General features: G+C 51.8%; 1 protein-coding gene across 4 annotated transcripts in view; it reads right to left on the bottom strand.

The window, feature by feature from the left end:
- Nucleotides 1-881: 881 nt before the first annotated feature.
- EFCAB6 (EF-hand calcium binding domain 6) overlaps nucleotides 882-17240 on the bottom strand; it is a 328394-nt gene continuing 312035 nt past the window's right edge. For 3 of the 4 annotated variants that reach the window (XM_011934784.1, XM_011934783.1, XM_011934786.1), the window contains 5 exons: nucleotides 12761-12991; nucleotides 10113-10281; nucleotides 6842-7026; nucleotides 2941-3090; nucleotides 900-1101 (listed from right to left, as the gene is read on the bottom strand). In XM_011934784.1, the coding sequence (XP_011790174.1) occupies nucleotides 979-1101; nucleotides 2941-3090; nucleotides 6842-7026; nucleotides 10113-10281; nucleotides 12761-12991 (858 nt within the window). In that variant the 3' untranslated portion in view covers nucleotides 900-978. Of the gene's footprint in view, nucleotides 1102-2940; nucleotides 3091-6841; nucleotides 7027-10112; nucleotides 10282-12760; nucleotides 12992-17240 lie in introns of all 4 variants that reach the window. The other variant, XM_011934785.1, reaches the window with a different exon arrangement.

Here is a 17240-nt window from a genome sequence, read left to right as displayed (position 1 = left end):
TGTCAAATCTGTCAGTTCCAAGGAAGGGCCCTCTCAGAACTGTCCCTGGTGGTGGTTACGGCCAGCGGCCACTAGGCTTGGGCTCAGGAAAGTGGAGGGAGGCCCAAAGCTCCAGGGGGTCTCACTCAGGCGTGAGTTGTTCTTCATGTAGTCAGGCTGGCCAGCGTCCCTGAGCAGGACAGGGATGGGGTGGTCTGTGCCTGTGCCCCTAGGAGCAGAGACCCGGCCACCCTGACCACAGCAGGGGGCTCAGATGTCCTCTGACCCAGGACCCAGGAAGCTGGGGGTCAAAGGAGGCAGCAGCCCTCGGGTAACGGGGTGCAGGGCCCCAACTGCCCTGGACTGAGGGAGGCACCCGGCAGGGGCCATGAACAAAACAAAACCTCTGGAAAGTCCAAGCTTTTAAGAATGTTAGCATTGGCCGGGCACGGTGGCTCACGCCTGCAATCCCAGCACTTTGGGAAGCCGAGGTGGGCAGGTCAACTGAGGTCAGGAGTTCGAGACCAGCCTGGCCAACATGGCGAAACTCTGTCTCTACTAAAAATTCAACAATTAGCTACTCGGGAGGCTGAGGCAGGAGAATTGCTTGAACCCAGGGGGCAGAGGCTGCAGTGAGCCGATAGCACCACTTCACTCCAGCCTGGGCAAAAGAGCCAAACTCCATGTAAAAAAAAAAAAAAAAAAAAAAAGTTAGCATTAGTAATTCTTTTATAGTGTCAAGAATCATTCTTGCAAAGACTATTTGTTCAGACTAATAAGTGAGAGTGCCCAAGACATAGTGGTAGCACCTGGTGCCTGGAGAGCAAGTATCCTGTGCCAGAACCCAGGGCAGCCGTGCCTACCCCCGACCCAGAGAGAGGCGGGCTGGGCTTGGGCTTTGCTTTTTTGAAAATTCATGAAATCCCCAAATTATAGGATTTTATTAGTCTTGATACAGGCCTTGTGGCTGTCATACCGCTGGGTGCATGGCAGGGGTGTCTACTGGAGGAACGCCCGGAGGAAGTCGTTGTAGGAAATTTTTGAAGACAGTGTCTTATCGTAATACTCCAGAATATGGAAGAACTCTTCCTCAGAGAGGTTGATGCTGTACTGTCTCAGGACCTGGAAGACAGAGGAAAGGGGCCTCTGAGGCTTGTTTGGGGCCCTAGGTTAAGGAGGCAGGTTGCCAGGAAGGGGCTGGGGGACACGTCCACCTGGTCGCCAACCCCACTTCCGATGTCACCCTCCCATCTGTGCACTCTCTCTCTATGCCCTCTCAACCTCTGCCCAAACAGGAAGCAGCCCCCAAGGGCAGCCCCGTGTGCATCTGGGAGTGAAACGGGAGGAGATGGGAGGTGATTAAACCTTTGCCTCCCTGAGGGGATGAAGGCTGTTCAACATGTTTAGACAAGGTTGATGGTCAGAGAGGTGGGGGCTCAAGAGAGACCCGGCCATGCAGCTCTAACTTGGGGCGGGGCCTCAGGGTGCACCCAGGCAGCAAAGGGCAGGGTCAGTGGGTGCTGAGCGCAGAGAGTTGCTGTGATGAGACCGTAACACAGCCTGGAGCAGAGCCTGCTGGTGGTAAACCCAATACTGACTGCTTCTTCCTCTTCAGCTACAGAGCCTGACTTTCTCCCAGGGTCCTGTGTGTCTAGCTAACCAGGAACATGTCTCAGCCTCTCTTGCATCTAGGTATGTTCTGGCCTGAGAAGCTAAGTAAGAATGTTATGTAGAACACCCAGGAAGCCTCCTTTAAAGGAGAGGGGCATGCCCTTTTTCTCTCCTGTTTTTCTGCAGGCTGCCTGGAATATGGCTGTGATGCCGGGGCTCCTGCAGCCACCTTGGACCATGAGGTGGCCTAGAGGAAGGAAGCCAGGAGTTGAGAACAGCAGAGCAAAAATGTGGTCCCTGATGATTGTCCAGCCACCACACCAGTTCTGACTTTCCTACCTCGACTTCTTTTATGTGGGAGTGAAATAAACTTTCACCTTAAGCTGCTATCTTTTGTCCCGTTATGTGAAGCTGAAACAAATCCTGACAGACCCTCATAATATATAAAGATGAGGTCATACATTTCCTATCCATATTTGCGTTATAACTTGTTTCCAGGAGGAGACTGGAAAATGGGCTAAATGGCCCAGAGGTCCCATGGGGCTGAGGTCAGCGGGCCTGGCTGTTGGGCCCCACTGGATGAAGGCAGAAAAAGAAGCTGAGTCTGGTGTCTGAGACAGCCCCTCAATTACACCATCTGATCTGCGACTCTGTGGAGGGCAAGGTTTCTTTTGCCCCCTTCCCAGCACCACGCCCAAATTCCTGGGAAGTTGCCGGAAGGGAATAACAGAACCTGCCCTACTTCCTTCCTTTCTTTGCATGGGGGATAGAGAGAATCCCTGACTGAGATTTATGCTTAACCCCGAAGGAAAGAGCAACATGAATGTGGACTGGAAAACCCCTGCAGGGCGTTTGTTAGGCTAGGGGGGTGGGACATGGAGGGCACCCAGGGACATCGGGACAGATGCCCAATGGTGGAGCCCCACTGTGCCCTGCAGGGGTGGGGCTCACTTTGCAGGCCCCTTGGGAGGTCCAACATAGGTCAGAGATGCTCTTCAGAGCCTGCAGGACAGCCCAGATGTGGAGTGAGGGCTCGGAGCAGTAGCAGCAGCAGTGATGGTTCCTTAAGGAACCTGGGCTCAGGCACTGACCCTGAGGAGCTGGCCGTGGAGGTATGGGGCATCCATGCAGGGCTCCAGAAACCTTTGGGAAGGAGAACCCGAGGTCTGAAGGTGAGAGGCAAGTGGACTCAGGCCTGGATAACTTGGGAGTCCCAGGGAAGTGAGATCTGAAACAGCCAGGTCACACCAGGCCTTCGACAGGGGTGGAGGGTTCCCCATTAGAAGTTTCTGGCCACTGGCATTTGGCAGCTGCTCCCTGCAGAGGCACTGAGCGTAGAGCTGTGCTCACCGTCCTGAAATCTGCCACGCTTAGCAGCCCCGTTCCAGCCTCATCATAGCTTTTGAACGCGCGACGCATCGGCCTCCAGCAGTGCACAATCTTGGGCTGAATACGCAGCAGAGCAGAGTAAAAAGATGACGTCTCAGCGCCGGCGTCTTTCTAAACACCAGACAAGAAGGGGTGAGAAGGGAACTTTCGAATGGGAGGGTCGGGGTGGGTTCCTCCTCGCCTCTGCCTCACCCAGCCCCGTTCTGTCTTCACCTCCCCACCTGCTCCACTGGCTCCCAATCTAGGAGGGAACCTGCCGGCAGAACTCGTAACAAAGATGCGCACCAGCCCCCTGACCATTACGCGTCGATGTATGGGCTGTTTAAAAACATGTATTAAATCAGCCATCTCATTTACACCTCCCCAGCGGCAACCCGGAAAGAAGGCAGGTCTCTATCCCCACTTTACAGACTGAGAAATGGAGACTTGGGAGGTAAAGTGACTTGGGCTTTGACCCCAACACGCTTCAGGCCACACCACCTCTCAGAGAAAGCAAGGAGATGGCTGGGCAGATACGGGCCAATTTGAAAATAGTTTGAGGAAAAAAAGAGATTTCAGTCTGGGTTTTCTAGTAGGTTATTATAATGAACAGTGTTAAAAAAAATTCACAAGGTTGTAATTATATCTAGTAATTAGAACACTACACTGTGATTACTTCATTTAGGTGCTATTAGATTGAAAACAAGATATTTGAACATGATTTAGCCCCCATGTGTTTGAATATCACAGAGGTGAACGGTAGGCAACAATGCGCAACACATCTTGGGAAAGTTGAATTTTAACACAACACTACGTAAGATGGATGAGCACGGGGTTAAGCTGCTTTCATTTTTTTACATCATTTGGCACCTGTGATGTGAGCTTGCCAGGTACCCACAGTTTCATGAGCTGCCAATGTGCCCTGATCCACAGGCGGGGAAGAGAGGGTATGGGACTCACATGACCTCCTACACCTAGTTTTCATCACAGTGATCACAGAGCAGGACCACCAGGCTGGCCAGAACCCCCCCTTTTGACCCACCTTGTAGGGAGGGGCAGCGCTCAAGCTGCCTTCCCCTGAGGACATCTTTCGGCTGCCTAATGGGGTGCAGAAAGCTCCCAAATCACCAGAAAATGAAGTCAGCTTTTTAACTTCTCTGCAGGGAGACATTTGACCTGACCTCCACACTTACATGGTGGCCGTCTTGGCAGCTGCCAGAGGGGACGAGGGCTGTGACCAGGACCATGTCAGGGCCTACTTTCTCCTGCAAAGCGTTCCATCTCAATCCACACTTCTCAATCCATGCCAGCCTGGTGCAGGGATTTGAGGAGGGGGCGGGGTGGGAGAACTCTTCTGAACCACAGAGTGGTGTCTTGGGAGGGGTCGGGGGAGAGTGCTGCAGTCTCTGTGGGCTGACCCGCAGCACCTAAAACGACCCCACTCGGACCCCAGCCTTGCAGGGTTGCTGAGGACGGACAGTGCAGCTGAAAGCCGGGCGCTGGGTGGCCCCTTTCACTGGGGAGGGCTCAGAAGGGGGCGCTGGTGTGCTCTTCCGCAGAAGCCCATGCGCCTCCTAGCGAGCCCTTAGAGCCCCACACATCTCCAGAAGGAGAAACTGAGGCCCAGAGAGGTGGAGGAAGGCTGGAATTGATGGAGGCCTTAGAGGCCATGCGTCTCCATATTCTCCATATTCTTGACTCCCGTGAGGATGGAATGGGGACAGTCTTTTCTCTGTGCACAGAAGAATTGGGCTGGCAGAACTGTCTTAAGTCATCTTCTTTTTTTTTTTGTAAACTGGGTCTTACCTTTTGATACTAGCTCCTGTTTGTCTAAACTAGAAGCTAGGCTAAGACGGAACCTGATTTTGCACAAAATTGCAAGTCTAGCTACGAAGAAACGTTCTGCATGGCCTCTACTTCACTTTGGCTGGATTAACCCACTCTCCATTCCCTAGAGTCTCACCACTGTGGCCCAGGCAGGCGTGGCCCTTGGGTGGGGTGAGTGGGAGCGGGGCAGGTGGGGAGTGGGGCCAGGTGGGGGCAGGGCCAGGGCTGTCAGCCCCACACTTCTGGTCCCTCCAGCTGGGTCATAAGGTGGTCGGAATCAGCTGTGTTTGTTCCTCAAATCAACAGCACCAGATGTACTTGTACTTGTTATTTAATTCAACGTAACTCAATTCAACGTTAATTCAGTACTAAAAACACGTTTTGGCTTCGTGTTTTGGAAGGGCTGGAGCTGATGCCGTGACTGCACTGGGTGTGGGTTTCAATTGTGAAATTGTAAGTGGCTGGGAATCAAAGGTAAAAATCTAGAAGAACTGTGAACCCTACAGCTGCCCTTTAAGTGGCTTTAGGTTTTCATTCCTCTTCAAAGAAACAGAAAGAGAAAACTGTAGAGGAGGCATGGTGGGTGTAGTTTCCACCAAAAATGATGACGAGAGACTCCATCCACCACACACACTCAGAGGAAAGGGTCTGGCCCCATCTCAAATGGCTGGTGGACGAAGACCCTTTTAGTTCCAATGTTGACCAGTGCTGTGACCCACCCCATTCCTCACTTTGTCTTTTGGGTCAACTGACCAGGCACTGCCTCCAGGGCGCTGTATGAGACCTTGGTCACACAGATGCCTCTGGGAAGAGCCACCATAACCAGGTGTTTGCCATCTGAACAGTTGGAAAACCTGGGATCTAGGCTACTGGTTCCCATTCTGGACTCTCCAGACCCTTATAGGGTTCTAAAAGGAGAGGAAGAAAATCTTAAATTATTTCCAAGAAGGTACATTTCTGAGCTGTTTTCAGTATCCCCAAAGCCTGGTAGAGGCCTTGTCTTTACCACAGCCCTTGCCTCCCAGGTGCGAGCTCCCAGCACACAGGCTTTGGGCCTCGGGCCCCCTTCAAGAGACCCTGGCTGTCTCATGCTGACCTGACAACTGCCTGGCCCTCTTTAAGTAATGGAGGAAATGGGGTGACTAAGTATTGCTCATGTATCACATGCGTATAGAGATCATCTGAGTCGGGTCTATGGGGAGGTGACAGCAGGGGCGGGGACATTTCACAGATGAGTCCTGGCTGGAAGCAGGGCTGGGCTGGGCTGGGCTCTAGCCTCCTAGAATCTCTTGAGTCCACCTTTTCTGTGAAGCTAGGTGGTCCGCAAGGGCAACGAATTACCAACAATGGGGCTGGGTGTGGTGGCTCACACCTGTAATCTCAGCACTTTGGGAAGCCGAGGTGGGTAGACTGCTTGAGCCCAGGAGTTTGAGACCAGCCTGGGCAACATGGCGAAACTCTGCGTCCCCACCCAAATCTCATCTCAAATTGTCATCGCCAGTTGTCAAGGGAGGGACCTGGTGGGACTGGATCATGGGGGAGGTTCCCCTTGCTGTTCTTGTGAGAGTGAGTGAGTTCTCATGAGAGCTGATGGTTTTACAAGTATTTGGCAGTTCCCACTTCACTCTCTCTCTCACCTGACACCATGTGGGACATGGTTCCCTCCCCTTCACCTTCTGCCATGGTTGTAAGTTTCCTGAGGCCTCCCCAGCCATGTGGACCTGTGAGTCAATTCAACCTCTTTCTTTTATAAATTACCCAGTCTCAGGCAGTATCTTTACAGCAGTGTGAAAATGGACTCACACATCCCATCCCCACAAAAATACAAAAATTAGCTGATTGTGGTGGCTTGTGCCTGTGGTCCTAGTTAGTTGAGATGCTGAAGCAGGAGGACCACCTAAGCTGGGAGTTCGAGGCTGCAGTGAACCGTGAACCACTGTTCTCCAGCCTGGGCAATAGAGTAAGACCCTATCTTGAAAAAAATAAAAATAAAAAAATAAAAATGAAAGCACCCCTTTCCTCCTGGCCCCACATTTCCCGCGGGTGGGCGACATACCATTTTGTGTGCATTCTGGATCTTCATCCTCTGCATCAGCGAGCTTTCCTTTGCTTTTAGCAGGAGGACACAGCTCTGAATGAAGTCGCAGTATGCAAATCTCCCATTGTTCTTTAAGTCGTATTTTATAATGAGCTGCTGACACTCCTCTTTGTTTATGTCCAGGTTGAATTTCTCCACAAGAGCTACAGACAAAAATGGCAGTTTAACTGGTGGCGATTCATTCATTCATTCATTCATTCTTCACTCATTCATTCAACACTTGCTGAGGCACCTTCTCTGCTTCAGGTCCTAGCTTGGTCCTCACATCAAAGAACTCCCGGTTGGTGGCTGGACATACGTGGAGACAGACATGCGACAAACTAAGTGCTGCAGGGAGGGGTCCCTGAGTCCCACTGGCCCACACTGTCCTGTGTTTGCATGGTCATAGCTTATGGACAGAGACTACGGGAGCTACGACCAAAGCGCAGAGAGGGAGGTGAGGGGCCGTTCTCCGCCAACTCAGGGCAGAGCCAGGTGTGCGAGGAGCAGGAGAAGGTTCCCTGAGCTCTTAGTGAGCATGGCCAGGGCTGGATTGTGGGGAGGGAATTCCGACTCGGCCCTATGACCAACCATTTCCTAATGGCACCGGAGACAGGCTCTCTAGTGTCTGTTATGCCAGGCAAATTCCCGCTTTAAGTTTCCATTCCAATGATGATCTAAAAATACATAAAACTTATTCTGGATACAGGGGCCACCTTTAGGAGATGACAGCTGTGCAGCCTCAGGGGCTGAGTCCGGCTTTCTGACCAGGTGCCTGTGGATGCTCCATGGGGAGTGTTGCGGGTTGCCGAGAGGCTGGCCCACCGGAACCTCTGAACAGCAAGGCTCACACCCCATGCTTGGCACTCATCCTTGTGCCACATTCTCCTGCCAGTTGTAAAGACAACACTTCTCTGGGAGTGACAACTCATAATTGAAGGAGGCTTATGTAAGATAAGATTTGAGTTTAAGTTTCATAGACTAGACTTTGCTTTGACATCCTGAAAGAACAGAGTGTCAGGGAATGGAATGCCGTGTGAGTTGTTGAGGCAAATGAGGAAGGCCCGCCGACTCCAGGCAAATGACACCTGCCTGCACATTCTAGAAGCAGAGGTTTCTTTGCCCTTGCACAGAGGGAAGTGGCAGCAGGTCATAGTGCCCTCCGGGACACAGCGGGGGCCCATGGAACCCCAAGGAACTGGCCCATACATGCCTCTGATGCTCCGACTTGCAGAAGGCCATCAGCAGTGAGGAGAACATACAGAATGACCTCTGGAAAGCAGTCGGCTTTTTTTGACAGTATTGAATTTTGGATGTGTGACTAACGTCTGACAAGCGTATCATAATAACTGAGTGGAGGCTTAAATGAGTTCACGGTTAAAAAGAAAAAAACCAGGCCAGGTGCGGTGGCTCAAGCCTGTAATCCCAGCACTTTGGGAGGCCAAGACGGGCGGATCATGAGGTCAGGAGATCGAGACCATCCTGGCTAACACGGTGAAACCCCGTCTCTACTAAAAACTACATGGCCGGGCGCGGTGGCTCAAGCCTGTAATCCCAGCACTTTGGGAGGCCGAGACGGGTGGATCACGAGGTCAGGAGATCGACACCATCCTGGTTAACACGGTGAAACCCCGTCTCTATTAAAAATACAAAAACTAGCCCGGCGAGGTGGTGGCGCCTGTAGTCCCAGCTACCCGGGAGGCTGAGGCAGGAGAATGGCGTAAACCCGGAAGGCAGAGCTTGCAATGAGCTGAGATCCGGCCACTGCACTCCAGTCCGGGCGACAGAGCGAGACTCCGCCTCAAAAAAAAAAAAAAAAAAAACTACAAAAAAAAAACTAGCCGGGCGAGGTGGCGGGCGCCTGTGGTCCCAGCTACTTAGGAGGCTGAGGCAGGAGAATGGCGTAAACCCGGAAGGCGGAGCTTGCAGTGAGCTGAGATCCGGCCACAGCACTCCAGCCTGGGTGACAGAGCGAGACTCCGTCTCAAAAAAAAAAAAAGCAATAAGGACAGTGACACAGTGAAGGCTTATCACTCTCAAAATCAAAGAATTAACTAAAAAAAGGGGGGAACTCCAATGCATATGACAAGCAACATGCGTGTTTTGGCTTCAGCAAAACATGTTACATGAAATCAGTGGAACAACATTTGAATACTACTGATTTCAGATTTTTTATACTTAATTTCCAAGTGTTTTTTAAATCGGCTCTGACTTAAAGAGTTTACACTTGGTTTCATTTGTGCATTTTAAAGCCATGATTATGATAAATTTAATTTATATTAATATTGGAAGCTCTCAAAGAAAACATTTTCCTTTAAAAGGAGTCTGTATATTAGTCATGTATGGGGGGGAGCTAAAAAGCCAAGGAGTGACACAGTCAGATGTATTTTCCCATAATGTAAACGTTGCATAAACAAGATGTAACTGGGCCAGGTGCGTTGGGTCACACCTGATCCTAGCACTTTGGGAGGCTGAAGTGGGCAGATCACTTGAGGTCAGGAGTTTGAGACCAGCCTGGCCAACATGGTGAACCCTGTCTCTACTGAAAAATACAAAGACAGTCAGGCATGGTGATGCATGCCTGTAATCCCAGCTACTTGGGAGGCTGAAGTGGGAGAATCACTTGAACCCAGAAGAAGGAGGTTGCAGTGAGCTGAGATCATACCACTGTACTCCAGCCTGTGTGACAGTGAGACCCTGTTTCTAAAACAAACAAACAAACAAATTAAAAAAAAAACCCAAAACAACAAAACAACAAAAAACAAAAAAACTAAGATGCAACATTTACTGGAAGTATAAATCCCACTGGTTTAATTTTCTAAGTTTATGAAAGGATACATGCTGGAAAACAAAACAACATCAAAGAGTGGATGTTGATGGGAATGGAGCCCCAAGAGTGTCCCCTTCATCCCGCCCTCCTCCACCTTTTCCATTTCCTTCTGCAGTCAGAGTCTGTGAACATTCACACTCTGCCCAGGGCGGCAACCACTGTGATTTCCAAAGCTCAGAGTCCGTGCAGCGCTGACTTTAACGTGCAGATGGGCCCCCTGCTGGGAGGGCCGGGTGGTTGGGATCCTCCTCCCTGGGCACCTCTGTTTAGTAAACTGCACAGCCCACCCAGAAGTTCCCACCGGTTTCCTGTTCTGCTGCTCCCTGGCCTCCACCCGGGTGTGGCTTTGTGCCCAGTGGGAACAGCCTCTTGCCACAGGGGCTGACGACATATCACCAAGGGGATAGAATCAAAACGAACCCAGGAACTCGGAGACGCTGATGTCCCCCTGTCTGGCCGCATCCTTCTCCTTGCATTCTTTCAGGAGCTGGCGCCAGCAGCCCTGGATTCTCTTCCGGAGCCTGCTCTCTATGGGATCACAGTTCTGCAAGGGCGGAGTGCCCGGGATCGCAGTGGTGCTCACTGGAGTCTAGCAGGGAAGAAAAGAAAAGGCTCTTTTCACTTAAGATTTAAAACGGAAGTCATCAAAAATACCTCACTACCTCCGGTTTTGAGGTTCACAATTTTAGAGGCAGAATTAGCCCAGAAATATAAATGATGATTTTACAACGTAGCTTTTATTTCCATTGGTGGGTTATATGTACTTGTGCCAAGGCATAATAAGCAAAATAATTTTGGAAATAACCATATAGCTAAGGTTCAAATCTACACAGATATGATGTAAACATATTCCTGGTGTGTGTGTATGTGTGTGAGAAGTGACAATGGCATATTTTTCACTAGCGGAAGAGTCTTATCCAAGAAAGGGATTTACTTGTCGTGGGCACGAGATATCCAATCCGTAAACATTCACAGAATATCTGTTATTTTGACATTATGTGGACCGAGTACGAGGCTGTTCTTTGCTTTATTGTATTTTCTATTTAAAAACAAGGGAGTGGATCTAACCTAGCCCAGGTTTTTCTCCTGAAGGCCCCCTTGACAAGCGGTTATCTAAATTAGTAACTTATGCAATTCAATTGGATTCCTGGTTTTTCTCCCAAATCCCCAAGCCTCCCGAATCTCAGTTGATAGTTAGGTCCTTATTCCAGTTGCTCAGCCTGAACCCTTAGAAGTCTTCCTTGACTCTCCCTCACCCTCTCCATCCCACATCTGATCCCTCAGGAAATCCTGTTGGCTCTACCTTGAAGATACATCCAGAGTCTCACCAGCACCCCATCCCAAGCCACAATCGCCTCTGTTAGACCTCCTCACCGACCCACACACCCAGCATCCAGAGTGTTGTTGTTGTTGTTGTTGTTTTGTTTGAGACGGAGTCTCGCTCTGTCACCCAGGCTGCAGTGCAGTGGTGCGATCTCGGCTCACTGCACCCTCCGCCTCCTGAGTTCACAACATTCTCCTGCCTCAGCCTCCCGAGTAGCTGGGACTACAGACGCCCACCACCATGTCCGACTAATTTACGTATTTTTAGTAGAGATGGGGTTTCACCATGTTGGTCAGGATGGTATTGATCTCTTGACCTCATGATCCACTCGCCTCGGCTTCCCAAAGTGCTGGGATTACAGATGTGAGCCACTGCGCCCAGCCCCAGAGTGTTCTTTAAAGAGTCCCTCAGATTATGTCACTTTGCTGCTTAAAAACAAGCAAAGGCTCCATACCCCTCAAGTGAATGCCAAAGTCCTCATCATAGCCTCCAGGCCTCTAGCCTCCTTCTGCTGTTGTAACAGATTTCCATGAATTTAGTGGCTTAAAACAACACTAACTTATTATCTTTACAGTTCTGGAGGTCAGAAGTCTGAATTGGGTCTCACCAAGCTAAAATCAAGGTGTCCAGAGGATTCCCACACTCCTTGGCTTGTGGCCCCTTCCTCTCTCTCCAAAGCCAGCAGCGTTAAGTGGAATCTTTCTCAGATTGCATCTCCCTAACCCTGAGCCTTCTGCCTCTGGATTCCCAGTTAAAACCATGTAATTACCCTGAGCCCACCTGCATACTCCAGGATAATCTCCCCAAAGCCAGCTGATTAACAACTTCAGTTCTGTTTGCAACCTTAACTTTCCCGGCCATGTAAGACAACAAAGTCACAACTTCCAAGGATTAGGACACAGGCATCTTTGGGGTGCTCCTGACCCCCTTCCTTCTGCTCTACTTACCGCCTTTTAATGTAATAAATACTTATGCATACTGCTTTTCTTGCCTATTATCCCCTAAAAGAACACAAACTCCACAAGAGCAGGAAGCTTAGTTCATTCTCAGCTACAGAAAACACCCAGCACACAGGAGGTGTGCAACAAACTTGCATGGAGTTAATGAGAATGGACTAGCCAAGGTCAAGGTCACGGACAAGGATGGTGGCTTTATGTGCATGGTGTGGCATTCTCTCAACCACCCTGTCCTGAGACGCTGACATCCCTTCCTGCAGACAAGAAAAGAGCCTTGGCGAGCCTAGGCACCTTCCTCCATCCCAGGCCTGGGGTGGCTCAGCCAGGGCTCCAGGCAGTGTAATTTGACAGGCCTGGCCTTAAAATCAGGTTGCTCCACGTCTGAGGGACCAAGATCACATGAGAATGACTCTTAGAGACTCACTTTGTTCAACTGGAAAATGGGATAACTTGCCTCAAGGGACGGCGGCCCGCAGATGACCACAGGGCCTTGCCTTCTGCACAGAGGTGCCGGCAGCACCACTGCACTGCCGCCAGGTGCCTCCTGCCCTGCTTCTCGCTCCCTTTCCCACCTTGCACCCACTCTTGCCTCCTTTCCATCCCACTCCTCCACCGTTCCTATCCCCACATCCCAGTGGGCTCCTTGCCTGTGCCCCCACCCCAGACTCACCCATCTTCTCAGCCACTCAACCCCAGGCCACACCAGGGCCCCCAAAGTCCCTGTCCCAGTGGGATTTATGGATGTGGCATGAGGCGGCCTGGGACACCTGGCAGGAAGGAGAACTCACACAGGGGTGACTCTGCGACTTTGACCCTGGTCTCAGCTCCTGATTGGGCAATGAGAGGGCAGATCTGATGCCTTCCGAGACGTCGGGGACACTGCTCCCTCTCTGGGCCGCGGCTGAGTCACCAGTGGCCGTTGGTGTGGCTGCTCTCTCGGAACTGAACCTGCTCAGGAAGTCCGGGTATTTCAGCCTCCCCTTGGCATTGACTGGCATCTCGTTCCAGAGTCTGTCAAACTGGAGAAGGAGCAGAAGTCATTTCTCAGGTATCAGTGCAAACAGGCAGCGTCGCACCTGTGCCAGAGAGAAGTGGGACGGGCCGGCCTTGCAGGAGGTGAGCGCTCACGTGATTGGTGAAGAGGTGAAGAAGAAAATTTAAAAAATAAAATGCCCATTTGGCCTTCGCTTGGCGGAGGCCTCAGGAAGACTCTGGAAAAGCAAAGACAAGAGGATTATTCATGGCTTCTGCAGGACATTTTTTAATTGAATTGGGCCCTCAGTGAGCACTTTAAGGCCATTAAATCTTGTGATTAGTCACAGTGCCTGAGCTGCAGTGTATTCGAACATTTGGGAGAAAATGCAAATCAGAGCCCCCACCCACCTTCGTCCCAGGGAAGCCCAGTCAGACTCATTTCTCACCCTTCCAGGTACACCTGAGTTCTGCAAACAGCTCACCAGGTGACGCAGCCCTCAGCCCCTGCATTTACATCCACGATTTATTTCACCCTAAGGGCAAAAAATGTCTTCACACAAGATGAAAAGGAAGGCATTTGGAAAACCAGGGAGCGGTTTATGGCTTTGTATTTTTGCTGTCTGATGCCACAGACTGTATCAAAACCACACACCATGCAGATAGAACAAAATGACTCAATGCATCCTAAACGGGCCATTTTTGGTGACTGGAGGGCTTTCAGGGAGCCGAGAAGAAGGGCAACTCCTTCCTACTTGATTTTTGTACAGCCCCGAAAGCCCGACGGAGCCCCAGCCTCCAGCACAGCTGACGGAGAGGCAGCCTCCAGAGAGGTGAGGGGAGGCTCAAACCCTGGTTCCTTCCTTCCCATCCTGCGCTCTCCCCTGGAAGCCCGGGCTCTGCCAGAAACAGAGTTGCTTCTGGGTCTCCACTGGGGTTTTCCAAAGCAAATCAGAGTGACTGTCTTGGGCTTGATTTGAATCCTCAGAAGAAGCAGGGAGGGGTACGGAAGTTGGGGTTGGAGGGGTGCAAAGTCAGAAAGGTTTAGTTTCGGACAAGGTTCTCAATTTATCTTTTTCCTCTTTATTTAGAAATAACTAGAGACTTGCAGGAGGTGACAAGGACAGTACAGTGAGGTCCCTGCACCCTTCCTGCAGTTGCTCCCAAGGCTCTGTCTTAAGTGAAAACAGCAGAACCAGGAGGTGGGCGTGGGCGCAGTGCAGGTGCAGTCTGACGTCATTTTACTACACATGTAGATTCATGTTGATTGCATTCTGACCAACGAGGAAAAACCATTCAGTGGAGAAGTGAGGGGACCTTGAGGACGTGACTTCGGCATCTCAGATCTCACCAGCGCCAAGTGCAGTAACCCGCCAGACAGGAATCAGCTCCGCCACCTCTATGTCCTCCAGGACCATTGGCCAAAACCACTGGGCAGGCAGCTCCCCTGACACCTTCCCTCATGGTGCCAAAAGCGCCTCTGCAGGTAGTCTCTCCCCTACCACTCCCGGCCTGGAAGCTCCCTGCAGGCTCCTCTGAGAATCAACTTTAAGTGTCAAACATCTGGCAAAGGGGCATACAGCAGGTGCTCAACACAAGATACATGTTTGCTCACTGGCTGAAGTTCCTAAGAGACTCACATGGTCAGACTGGTCAGACCCAGGGGAAGGATGCTTCAAGGTGAGAGCGATGGAAGGGGTGGAACCCTGTTCTGACCCCTTCTCCTGAGGCCCTCTCTCGGAGCAGAAGAGGACAAGCCTCGCAGGGGAGGACCCGGCAGCCTTGTGCCCTCCTGTTTGAGCTGGACTCAGAGCTGAGGAGGCGGAAGATCATGCTGTGAAGGATAAACACCAAGGGAGGTCGGTGTGTGTGCTGACAAATGCCGTGAACACGAAGCTTGGCGGGAGACAATCCCAGGGCTCCCACCTAAGGACCTCCTCTTCTAACAGGGTGGCTGGGGCTGGCCAACTCCCTAATTCAATTCTGTGGTGCAGGCTGGGTGCAGTGGCTCACGCCTGTAATCCCACCACTTTGGGAGGCCGAGGCAGGAGGATCACCTGAGGTCAGGCATTTGAGACCAGCCTGGCCAACAGGGTGAAACCCCATCTCTACTGAAAATACAAAAATTAGCTGGGCGTGGTGGTGGGAATCTGTAAGTCCAGCTACTCAGGAGGCTGACACAGGAGAAGCGCTTGAACCTGGGAGGCAGACGCTGCAGTGAGCCAAGATCACACCATTGTACTCCAGCCTGGGCAACAGAGTGAGACTCCATCTCAAAAAATAAATAAATAAATAAATTCTGTGGTGCAGAGGAGGCCATGAGGGACCACAGGAATCCTATTTTCCTATTTTCATCCTATTTTAATTGAAGGGCCTCAGAATGGGAGGGTGGAGGAGGCATCACTGGAGGAAATAGTCCCTGGCCTGCACGTGGCCTCCAGTCTCCACAGAGGCACTTAGAACACCAGTGGGCCTAATGGGTGCCAGGATGGGGGCTGACAGGCACCACGAGGCCAGACAGACACTGGGGAGACTGGATTCTGAAAAACTGCCAGCCAGTGAGCTTGACATGAAACGTGGGCAAGACGCTGCTGGACTATGAAAGCATCAAAAGCAAGTGAGTTTCATTAGCGTGATGAGGTCTGTGCCTGCTAAATTGTCCTGTCTCCTTAAGCCACCAGCTGAACCCTGAGAAAGACACCACCATGGGTTCTGATTCTGCTTATGATGCAGAAAAGCAGCAAGAGAGGGCTACTTGCCATCAGCAGGGACAAGTCAGGCAACCTGTAGCCGCGGTACTTCCCCCGAGCCCATGAGTGCAGGCTCACAGGGAACCGAGGGAGGGACGGAACTCCAGAGCTCCAGTCTCCAAGGACAGCCAGACATGCCACTGGCTCTCACCCCTGGCAAGGTGTGGGAGGAAGTGGTGGCAGTCACCGAGGAGGGGAGAAGTCAGTTCATCTTGGAACAAATTCTGAAGGCCACGTGCAGGCTGCCGTGTCAGTCCAGGACAGCTGGGGGACCCAAGAACCAGGGCGACTCACACCTGCTCCCCGCCCTTCTCACGCCTCTGCCTCTGCCCCCCGCCCTTCTCATGCCTCTGCCTCCCGCCCTTCTCATGCCTCTGCTGGTGCTCTGGATCCACCTGCAAGCCCGAGGTGAGAGAGTGTGTGTGGGGGGCCACTTCTACCCCCCATAGGATGCAGAAGCCTTAAGCTGCTGCGGAAACACACTCAACTCTCTGCCTCTAGAACAGGGGTAGGAACCCCTCCTTCCTCCACTGGGAACCCCACCCAGGCTCTGGGGGAGGGGAAGGATCAACATCCTTGCAGAATGGGCAGCAACCCCTTGGGCCCGGGGTCTACAAAGCAGAGGTCTGAGGGGACGAGCCCAACAGCCGCCAGAGACATGAGGCAGAGCGGGCTGGAAGGGGCTGGAGCAGTGAGAAAGCTTCACCCAAGGTCCAGGATGCCCCCACCCCGTCAGGAGCCCAGCACCAGCAAAGGCAGCAAGAGGGGGAAAGGGACCCCTCCCAGGCACCTATGTGAGCTGAGGGTGGTGCAGGAATGCTGAGAAGACCCTCTGGCAGCCCCCATCCAGCACCAAGCCCACAGGCCTCTCTTCTGGCCTCTCCTAGTTCTAGACATTTCTCTCTCCAACCTTCACCTCCGTGTCTTCACCCTCCTCCTTGAGACCAGCTCTGCGTCCACCCACCACTTTGTTTTACCCTATCCTTCATCCTGCCCAGCCCTTACCTTCCTCCTGAACAAAGCTTGGACCCCACACAGCTGCTTCCTCAGTCTCACTCCTCCCTCCCCAGCCTCCCCGGAGCTTACTGGGGAAGCTCCTGCTGTAACTGCCAGACACGCCCACAACCCTTCCCCAGTAAATGTCCCTTGCTGCTCTCTGTGGCAACCCCTCCACACCATTTCTTCTTCTTAAATATCCACTATGGTCCCCTCACTCTCAGCTGATAATCTTACCCCATATTTCACAGAGAAAACACACATTACATCAAATTGACTGCACCTATGCTCCTGCCCCGTAGCTACAGGAGGAGTTCTCGGCTCCTAGCCAGGCCACCGCTCCTCGTGTCTCTGGATGTGGTCTGCCTTCTTGAACTACAGAGGCTGGGCAGCTAAAAGCTCCTGTGCCCACTTTTCTCTGTAGCAGATACAACAGACACAGATAAAAGATATTCAGGGTTGGGTGCAGTGGCTCACGCCTGTAATCTCAGCACTTTGGGAGGCTGAGGCGGGCAGATCATGAGGTCAGGAGATCGAGACCATCCTGGCC

The sequence above is a fragment of the Colobus angolensis genome, unplaced genomic scaffold (assembly GCF_000951035.1).
Source record: "Colobus angolensis palliatus isolate OR3802 unplaced genomic scaffold, Cang.pa_1.0 Scaffold138, whole genome shotgun sequence".
Lineage (NCBI taxonomy): Eukaryota > Metazoa > Chordata > Mammalia > Primates > Cercopithecidae > Colobus > Colobus angolensis.
This window is presented reverse-complemented; position numbering and strand designations above follow the sequence as displayed.